Here is a 10,440-nt window from a genome sequence, read left to right as displayed (position 1 = left end):
CGCGGCGGAGAGCGAGCCAGGGGCGCAGCCGCTCTCGGACACCGCAGCGCAGCCAGGACGCCCGGCGTGCGCGCGGGGAGCAGGTGTCCTGGCGGTCGCGCGCCGCGCGCCCCCGCGCTCGGCCCACGCGGCACAGGGCGAGGCGCGGGCCCCCGAGCCGTGCGGCACCGGCCCGCCCCCCTCCTGGGCGCGCCGTTCCGGGGCGTGTCCTCGGCCACTCGGCTTGTATATAGCGGCCGGCGCGGCCCGGCAGCCCAGACGCGAGCGCGGCCACTCAGCGCGGAGAGCCGGCCGTGGCCTTCCCTGATCTCGCAGCTCCGCACCGCGTGCCGTCGCCCCGTCCCCGTGCGCCCCGGCCGGCCGAGCAGCGGGCCCTCGCGGCGGGCGCCATGCAGCGGGCGCGCCCCGCGCTCTGGGCCGCGGTGTTGACCGCGCTGGCGCTGCTCCGCGGGCCGCCGGTGGCGCGGGCCGGCGCCGGTTCGGTGGGCGCGGGCCCCGTGGTGCGCTGCGAGCCGTGCGACGCGCGTGCGCTGGCCCAATGCGCGCCTCCGCCCACCTCGCCCCCGTGCGCCGAGCTGGTGCGCGAGCCGGGCTGCGGCTGCTGCCTGACGTGCGCGCTGCTCGAGGGCCAGCCGTGCGGCGTCTACACCGAGCGCTGCGGCTCCGGCCTCCTGTGCCGGCCGCAGCCCGGCGAAGTGCGTCCGCTGCAGGCACTGCTGCACGGCCGCGGGTCCTGCGTCAACGCCAGCGCCGCCGGCCGTCTGCGCGCCTACCTGCTGCCGGCGCCGTCCGCGCCAGGTGAGCCGCCCGCGCCAGGTGCGCCTCCTGGGCCGAGCCTGGACGGGATGTGGGGGTGCTGCCGCGGGAAATTCTGTCCTCTTCTTTGCCCTGAGGATTGGAGCGGTGAAACTGAGGCCCGGAGAGGCGGAGGCGCCCCGCACGGACCCCCGGCAGCTGTCCGTGCGCTTCGCGCGCTCCGTTCCCCGAGTGAGAATGTCCGTGGGTTGCAAAGCGCGCTCAGTGAAACGGGCAGGCGGTTTCGGGGCTGGGGTAGCGGGAACCGAGGTTGCCGGCAAGGGCGGGACCCTGCACACGGGAGGTGCCCCCGAGCCTGGCGCGGGGCCGCTGTGGAGCGGGCTCCGCACGGTGAGCCGCGGGCGCGTCCCCGACCTGGGGATGCTTGAGGGTGGGGCCGGGGCGGGGGTTAGGCGCGGTGCTGGAAGGGGCTCCAGTCTCTGAGAACACGAACATTTGCGAGACCTGTGCTTTGCGAAGCAGGGGCCCGCCCCGGAGTGCGATTTGGGTCTTGGTGTCGGCGCGCCTGCAAACCCTGGAGTTCAGAAAGGGATGAGCAGCCGCGGGTAGCACAGGGCGTGGCTCGGAACCCCACATGCCCCCGGCGCCGCCTCACCTGTGTCGCCCAGCCCTGCGCTTGTGCGCACCGCAGAGCGTGCCCGGGGGCGCCCGGTCGCGCACAGAGATTTCAATGACAGGAAGGCGAACTGGAATCCGTCCTGGGACTGCTGCCCTTCTGCACCCGGTGGGCGGCTCCGCAAATGGCAAAGTGGGGGCGCTGGGCGCTCCCCACCCCCTAGGCCAGCCCCTCTCCAGCAGGGACCCGTCGGCCGGCTCCCTGTGTCCCTGGTGGGCAAGCCCCTCAGGGTCACGCGTTCCTAGCCTCACTTGATGGACTGAGCTCCCGCCCTGGGGTGGGAGGGGGCTTCTCCCCGCCCTGGTCCCAGCCCCAGTAACTGCTGGGTGGCAGTGGGCAAACCCATCCAGGGCTGGCGGTCTGACCTCTGTAGCCAGGGACCCCATCCTGGGGAGGCTGCTTCCTGCCGGAGCAAGGCCGGCCGTCTCCATCCCTGTGTGGGCACTTTACTGCCTTCAGAACCGGTCTCGGAAGTGCTGGTAGACCGTGCCGTTTCTAACCGGCTTTAGTAGCTCCACCATGTAGGTTGAGGTGGGTTTGCATAAGAGAATGTGCAAAGATCCAACTGATTTCTAACCAAAGAAGTTTAAAAAAAAAAATTACTCGGGGCTCTTGGGACCTGTGTTTATTTACATATTCTTGGCATCTGCTTTGTCCCAGTACTTCCTCAAAAAAGAAAAGAAATTCAAAAGTTGGAACCAAATCCAATCCATTACAGACCCGCTCTGGTGCTAAACCAGACCGTGGGAACGTCTGCTTCCCGAGGCGCAAGGGTGCTGGGGACCTCAGGGGCTGTGTTGCCAGTGAGGAGTCGGGTCCCAGAGAGACAGGGACCCCCGGGTGAGTTTCGGTGGGTGCTGCTGGGAGAGCCCAGAGGCCTGCAGCCCCTGGGAACCAGGCGTTCAATCCTTATGGCCTGCAGCCAGGGCCACGCAGGTCCCCCCACGGGCAGGCTGCCATGCGTCTGCTGTGTTCCCAGGAGGCAGCAAACTGTTCCACTGGACAGTCACCCACAGACTGGAGTGGGTGGGGTGTACCCTCCCCGGGGACATCTCCCCTAGATGTGGCCCTTGATGCCCCTGGGGACCCCACAGCCACCACGGCTTCACCCTGGAAGAGGGACCCAGTGGCCGCGGATCTGGGTGTGCGCTGAAGGCCTCAGGTGAACCGTGACCCGGCCAGCATCTGGGTCAAGCGCGGACTTTGCAGGAGAAGGGGGCCTGCAGGAGGGGGCGTCCTGCCCTCCAGGAGCCAGCAGGCTCGGTGGGCGTCCTGCGGCTGCGTCCTGGCAAGGTGTCCCAGCAGGGGCGGAGCCTGTGTGCGCCCAGTTTCAGAGCCAAGCCACCGGCACTGCCGCGGTTCTGGGCCGCGCGGCGGGGAGAAGTGGGTGACGGTCCCACTAGCAGGAGGGTACAGTCACGCCCAGACCCTGCGGTGCACGGCGAACAGGACCTCCTCCCAGCCCCGGGGCGCAGCACACACACACACACACACACACACACGCGCGCGCGCGCGGGCTTGCCTGCAACTCTCTGGCCGCTCCATGGCCTTCCGTGGCTCTCGGCCGCCGCCTGCTGGGGGAAGCGTTAGTGGCAGCTGCACAGGGCTGGTGGCTGGGTGGAGGCCACCCTGCGAGTTGTATGGAGTTGTGCCAGTGTCATGGCTTAACACCACAAGAACTGTGCTAAATTTTCAAACCAATACGATCGCCAGTTGAATACAAAGAGTAGAACGGTGGGAAAAATCTGACCACCTGAAATGAGACCTAGTTTTTATTTTTTAATATTGTGACACATCACGACTGTACACATTTTGGGGGTGCGGTGTGCAGCATTTCATGACCAGATGGGGTCCCCGGCACCTCTGTGGCCTCGGCCGCTAACCATTTCCTGGTGCTGGGAACATTCACCACTCCCCCTCCTGGCTATTTGGAGGTATTGCGGGAGCTGCCTTCAACCGTGGTTATCTGGAGGGTGACAAGCTGTTCCCCCTCCCCCCGCCCCCCCAATTCGAGGTGGTCCTCAACCCCATCCGGGGCTGTCGGTCAGCTACGCCCTGCCTCAGTCTCCCTCTCCCGCTTCCAGGGAACACCAGTGAGTCGGAGGAGGAGCGTGGCGCAGGGGGCGTGGAGGGCCAGACCATGCCCAGCACGCACCGGGTGCCCGACTCCAAGTTCCACCCCCTGCACGGCAAGATGGACGCCATCAGGAAGGGCCAGGCCAAGGACAGCCAGCGCTACAAGGTCGACTACGAGTCGCAGAGCACGGACACCCAGAACTTCTCCTCCGAGTCCAAGCGGGAGACGGAATACGTGAGCGCTTCTCCTCTGGTCCCAGTTGTCCAGGGGGTCTGGGGGAAGTGTGGGCAGCCTCTGCCCTGCATGCCCCCCAACCTTGCAGCCGGAACTGAGCGTGGGGGCGCTGAGGGGGCGGAGCTGCAGCAGGGGAAGAATGGAGCACCTGTGGGTGCACCCCAGGCTCTGGGGGACCACGGCGCCCCCCCCCCCAGCACTGGGCTCACTGAGGCCTGGGGTGGGGGAGGGCACGCGGGCAGGGTGGTGGCGTGACCGTGCCGGGCTGCCTCTGTCCCCAGGGCCCCTGCCGGCGTGAGATGGAGGACACCCTGAACCACCTCAAGTTCCTCAACGTGCTGAGCCCCCGCGGGGTGCACATCCCCAACTGTGACAAGAAGGGCTTCTACAAGAAGAAGCAGGTGAGCGCCGGGGCGGACGTCACCCTGAGCTGCGCGTGCCGGAGCGAGGACCCCGGGAGCAGCCAGTGCCCCCAGCGCCCGGGCCCGCCCGCCCCGCGCCTTCCTGCCGCCGGGAGCTGCGGCTGCAGCGCCCTGCGCTTAGCAGCGGGTGCGCGCGCATCCTAAGGGCGGCACCGCGACTCAGCGGCCCGGCCGCCCGGAACCGGCCCTCCGCCTCCTCCCTGTGCTTGGCGCGAAGGGCTGCCCACGCCGGCTCCTCCGCTCGTCCCCGGTGTGTGTGGTGTGTGTGTAACACCGCCGGGAGCCGGGCCGACCGCGGGGCTGCAGACCAGACCTGCTACGGGCGACCTGCACGGGGCGCCCCAGCCTTCCCCCGCTCCTCGCCATGCGTGTGTGCACATGCATGTGTGTGCTCATGTATGTGTCTGCGTGTGTATATGCATGTGTATATAGACTTGTGTGCTTGTACTTGCATGTAAAGATATGTGTTTATGTATGTGTGTATATGTGTTTGTGTGTTTATGTGCACGTGTATATGTTTATTGTGTGCATGCGGGTGCATGTGTATGCGTGTATATTTGTATATCTGTGTATGTATTGTGTGTTTAGGTGTGTGTGTAAGTGTATGGCTGTGTATGTGGGTGTGTGTTTAGGTGTGTATGTGTGGCTGTGTGTAGGTGTGTAGGTGTGTGACTGTATGTGTGTAGGTGTGTGTATAGGTGTATGGCTGTGTATGTAGGTGTGTTTTGGTGTGTCACTGTGTATGTGTGACTGTGTGTGTGTAGGTGTTTGTATAAATGTATGGCTGTGTGTGAGGAGTATGTTTAGATGTGTGGCTGTGTGTGTGTGTGTTTAGGTGTGTGTACAGGTGTATGGCTGTGTATGTGGGTGTGTGTTTAGGTGTGTATGTGTGGCTGTGTGTATGTGTGTAGGTGTGTGACTGTATGTGTGTAGGTGTGTGTATAGGTGTATGGCTGTATATGTAGGTGTGTTTAGGTGTGTCACTGTGTATGTGTGCCTGTGTGTTTAGGTGTGTGTATAGGTGTGTGGCTGTGTTTAGGTGTGTGTTTGGATGTGTGGCTGTGTCTGTGTGTTTAGGTGTGTGTATAGGTGTATGGCTGTGTGTAGGTGTGTGACTGTGTGTAGGTGTGTGTGCATCTCTATCAGTGTGCCCCTCTGGCTGCAGCGTGGGGGAACTTTGGGGTCCTCTGACTGCACAGCCCACGCCACGCGGTCTGGCACCTTCACCGCGCTCTGGCCACGCTGCAGTGTCTGCTGCGGCCACGCGGAGCCCAGGCCCCCTCGGGCTCTAACTCACCCGCGGCCTCTGAAAACGCCTGCTCTGAAGGCACCGTGCGGCAGGCCGGGGGGGCTGCAGAGGCCAGCTCGAGGGCTCCGGGCGGACACAGCATCCTTCCCCCGCCCCCACTTGACAAGTGTCCAAGGGAATGACCCCCGCGTGCACACAGTGGGCCTGCAGGTCCCACATTCACACACACACACACGTTCGCCCACAGCTCCGTCTCGGGCCCTGGTTGCCAGCGGACCCAGCCCCCGAGGCTCACGGCTCCATCCCATCTCTGTCCCTCAGTGCCGCCCCTCCAAGGGCAGAAAGCGGGGCTTCTGCTGGTGCGTGGACAAGTACGGGCAGCCCCTCCCGGGCTACGACACCAAGGGCAAGGACGAGGTGCACTGTCTGGGCATGCAGAGCCAGTAGCCGCCACGCAGCCACGTAAGCCCGGGACGGGTCGGGGCTCCTCCTCCGGGCAGCAGTGGGGGGCGAGGATTGCTCGGGGCTGGGGAGCCGGTGGGAGAGAGGCCTCTGACCGGAGCAGAAAGAAAGCCCCGCGCTCACCACAGCCCAGGCACACCGCAGCCCAGCACACCACAGCCCAGCACACACCACAGCCCAGGTACACACCACAGCCCAGGTACACCACAGCCCAGGTACACCCCACAGCCCAGGCACACCACAGCCCAGGCACACCCCACAGCCCAGGCACACCACAGCCCAGCACACACCACAGCCCAGGTACACCCCACAGCCCAGGCACACCACAGCCCAGGCACACCACAGCCCAGGTACACACCGCAGCCCAGGTACACCACAGCCCAGGTACACACCACAGCCCAGGCACACACCACAGCCCAGGCACACACCACAGCCCAGGCTCACCACAGCCCAGCACACACCACAGCCCAGGCGCACCACAGCCCAGGCACACCACAGCCCAGGCACACACCACAGCCCAGGCACACACCACAGCCCAGCACACCACAGCCCAGGTACACCACAGCCCAGGTACACACCACAGCCCAGCACACCACAGCCCAGGTACACACCACAGCCCAGGTACACCACAGCCCGGGTACACACCACAGCCCAGGTACACACCACAGCCCAGGTACACACCACAGCCCAGGTACACCACAGCCCAGGTACACACCGCAGCCCAGTCACACCACAGCCCAGGTACACACCGCAGCCCAGTCACACCACAGCCCAGGCACACACCACAGCCCAGGCACACCCCACAGCCCAGGCACACACCACAGCCCAGGTACACACCACAGCCCAGGCACACCACAGCCCAGGTACACACCACAGCCCAGGTGCACCACAGCCCAGGTACACCACAGCCCAGCACACACCACAGCCCAGGCACACACCACAGCCCAGGTACACACCACAGCCCAGGCACACCACAGCCCAGGTACACACCGCAGCCCAGTCACACCACAGCCCAGGTACACACCACAGCCCAGGTACACCACAGCCCAGGTACACACCACAGCCCAGGTACACCACAGCCCAGGTACACCACAGCCCAGGTACACACCACAGCCCAGGTACACCCCACAGCCCAGGTACACACCACAGCCCAGGTACACCACAGCCCAGGTACACACCACAGCCCAGGCGCACCACAGCCCAGGTACACACCACAGCCCAGGCACACACCACAGCCCAGGTACACATCATAGCCCAGGTACACACCACAGCCCAGGTACACACCACAGCCCACGTACACCACAGCCCAGGTACACCACAGCCCAGGTACACCACAGCCCAGGCACACACCACAGCCCAGGCACACACCACAGCCCAGGCTCACCACAGCCCAGCACACACCACAGCCCAGGCGCACCACAGCCCAGGCACACCACAGCCCAGGCACACACCACAGCCCAGCACACCACAGCCCAGGTACACACCACAGCCCAGGCACACCACAGCCCAGCACACCACAGCCCAGGTACACCCCACAGCCCAGGCACACCACAGCCCAGGTACACACCGCAGCCCAGTCACACCACAGCCCAGGCACACCACAGCCCAGGTACACCACAGCCCAGGTACACACCACAGCCCAGGTACACACCACAGCCCAGGCACACCACAGCCCAGGCACACACCACAGCCCAGGTACACACCACAGCCCAGGTACACACCACAGCCCAGGCACACCACAGCCCAGGTACACCACAGCCCAGGCACACACCACAGCCCAGGTACACACCACAGCCCAGGTACACCACAGCCCAGGTACACACCACAGCCCAGGCACACACCACAGCCCAGGTACACCACAGCCCAGCACACACCACAGCCCAGGTACACCCCACAGCCCAGGCACACCACAGCCCAGGTACACACCACAGCCCAGGTACACCACAGCCCAGGTACACCACAGCCCAGGTACACACCACAGCCCAGCACACCACAGCCCAGGTACACCCCACAGCCCAGGCACACCACAGCCCAGGTACACACCGCAGCCCAGTCACACCACAGCCCAGGCACACCACAGCCCAGGTACACCACAGCCCAGGTACACACCACAGCCCAGGTACACACCACAGCCCAGGCACACCACAGCCCAGGCACACACCACAGCCCAGGCACACACCACAGCCCAGGTACACACCACAGCCCAGGCACACCACAGCCCAGGTACACCACAGCCCAGGCACACACCACAGCCCAGGTACACACCACAGCCCAGGTACACCACAGCCCAGGTACACACCACAGCCCAGGCACACACCACAGCCCAGGTACACCACAGCCCAGCACACACCACAGCCCAGGTACACCCCACAGCCCAGGCACACCACAGCCCAGGTACACACCACAGCCCAGGTACACCACAGCCCAGGTACACCACAGCCCAGGCACACACCACAGCCCAGGCACACACCACAGCCCAGGCTCACCACAGCCCAGCACACACCACAGCCCAGGCGCACCACAGCCCAGGCACACCACAGCCCAGGCACACACCACAGCCCAGCACACCACAGCCCAGGTACACACCACAGCCCAGGTACACCACAGCCCAGGTACACACCGCAGCCCAGTCACACCACAGCCCAGGCACACCACAGCCCAGCACACCACAGCCCAGGTACACACCACAGCCCAGGCACACCACAGCCCAGGTACACACCGCAGCCCAGTCACACCACAGCCCAGGCACACCACAGCCCAGGTACACCACAGCCCAGGTACACACCACAGCCCAGGTACACACCACAGCCCAGGTACACACCACAGCCCAGGCACACCACAGCCCAGGCACACACCACAGCCCAGGTACACACCACAGCCCAGGTACACAACGCAGCCCAGGCACACCACAGCCCAGGCACACCACAGCCCAGGCACACACCACAGCCCAGGTACACACCACAGCCCAGGTACACCCCACAGCCCAGGTACACACCACAGCCCAGGTACACCACAGCCCAGGTACACCACAGCCCAGGTACACACCACAGCCCAGGTACACACCACAGCCCAGGCACACCACAGCCAGCCGAGGCCAGGAAGCTTCGTTTCCAGCGAGGCTCATTCGAACGCCTGGTTCCTAAATTCAATTCCAAGTTAGAGACGTGGCCCTTTCCCTGTGATGTAGGTTATGAATATTTTCCTAGACTGGTTAACGTGATTAGTAGAGTTTACCTAAGTCTCGGGCAACACTGACGCTTTGAGCTATAACATTGAAGAGTGCTGTGCTGTGCCGTGTTCTTTTCACTCAAACGTGAGGGAGTTTGGGGCGAGACGGATGCATGCGTTTCCCTTCAGCTTCGCCAGATGAACTTGATAAGCAGAAGAAACTTGTATGGACTAGAATGTTTTATCTTGCAAGCTGGAAAAATACATTAGCTCTACCTCTGGTAGCTTGATTGACAGTGAGCGCCCCCCCCACCCCCCCACCCTGCTCTGTTGGAAATGCAGGTGGAGACCCCTGGCGGCGAGCAGAGGCGGAGCCCGCGCCGGGTTTGTCTCCATGTCCCTGTCTTTTCCCTTTAGTTCTCGTGGAGCTCAAATCCGCCTTATTTTGCACAAGAGACTGCCAGGGCCACGGCCTCCACTCGGATCTCTCTGTGGTGAACTGATTTTCCTTAAACCAAAGTTCAGAAGTTCTGGAAGCGCCTGCGGTTCCGGCGGGATGCCCACCAGGGCGCCTCCCCTCCCCAGAGCCCCTCACACCCCGCCCGCCCCCTCCCCACGGAGCGCGCCCCGCTGTGCGCTTCCCTCCACCCCGAAGGCCCCGACCGCTGTGCTGCCCTGCACAGAGCACACTTCATACCACCCTCCACAATCCCGATCCGTAGGGAGCCCCTGAACCCCGTCATCTGGAGACCCCTGGGGGCCGCCGAGCTCCCAGTGGGAGAGGTCAGATGCAGTCTGACTGTTCAACCAGAAACGACCCCCTGGGAATTCACCGGGCAGCTCCGAGGGCCGCGGGCGGGAGGGGCAGGTGGCAGCCAGCGCCAGCCCCCCTGTCCAGGTGCCCCCTTCTTCAGATGCCTGCAGAGAACAGCCTTCGCCATGCACCGGCTCCTGGGACAGCGCCTGTGTCTGAAGATCGGCTCCGGGAAGAGCGAGATGCGTGCGTCCCCGTCACTCACCTGTCTAACCAGGACGGAGGGGTGGCTCACCGGCGGCTGGGCAGCGGGGGTCGCTCTCGCCCTTTTCTTTGTAAATCACACATGTAAGCAGAGAAGCCGCGCTCCTGATTCACTGTTCACATTGTATGCAACGTAGCCCGAGTATAACCGGATCTGTGCTAGCCACTCCTAGGTGAGACGCTGAGAAGCTGCCTGCGGATGCCCGGCCGCGGCCGCGCGCGCTCGGGAGCCCAGCCGGCTCTCCCGGCACTCTGCCTGCCTGCTGGCTTCTCTTTATTTTTTTAATTAAGTTTTCGGGGGGAAAAAAGTATTTTTGAAAAGTTCATCTTGCAGTGTATTTATAAATAGTAAATAAAGTTTTTACCGTTAAAACTGAA

At 64.0% G+C, this 10,440-nt stretch overlaps 1 protein-coding gene across 1 annotated transcript; it reads left to right on the top strand.

Annotated features, from left to right (window-relative positions):
- The first annotated feature begins 257 nt into the window (after nucleotides 1-257).
- IGFBP3 (insulin like growth factor binding protein 3) lies at nucleotides 258-10,440 on the top strand. Its single transcript, XM_070059442.1, has 5 exons — nucleotides 258-798; nucleotides 3,517-3,743; nucleotides 4,025-4,144; nucleotides 5,736-5,876; nucleotides 9,462-10,440. Exons 1-4 carry the CDS (start codon nucleotides 390-392, stop codon nucleotides 5,859-5,861), a joined length of 882 nt encoding a protein of 293 aa, XP_069915543.1. The 5' UTR covers nucleotides 258-389; the 3' UTR covers nucleotides 5,862-5,876; nucleotides 9,462-10,440.

Source organism: Oryctolagus cuniculus, chromosome 16, assembly GCF_964237555.1.
Source record: "Oryctolagus cuniculus chromosome 16, mOryCun1.1, whole genome shotgun sequence".
Taxonomy (NCBI): Eukaryota; Metazoa; Chordata; class Mammalia; order Lagomorpha; family Leporidae; genus Oryctolagus; species Oryctolagus cuniculus.
Note: the sequence above shows the minus strand (reverse complement) of the source record. Positions and strands in the feature narration are given on the sequence as shown.

Excerpts from the sequence above, each read along its gene's own strand:
- IGFBP3 (XM_070059442.1), top strand. The coding sequence starts at position 390 with ATGCAGCGGGCGCGCCCCGCGCTCTGGGCCGCGGTGTTGACCGCGCTG. Across the intron at positions 799-3,516 it reads GCCGGCGCCGTCCGCGCCAG|GGAACACCAGTGAGTCGGAG; the intron begins GTGAGCCGCCCG and ends TCCCGCTTCCAG. Across the intron at positions 3,744-4,024 it reads CCAAGCGGGAGACGGAATAC|GGCCCCTGCCGGCGTGAGAT; the intron begins GTGAGCGCTTCT and ends CTCTGTCCCCAG.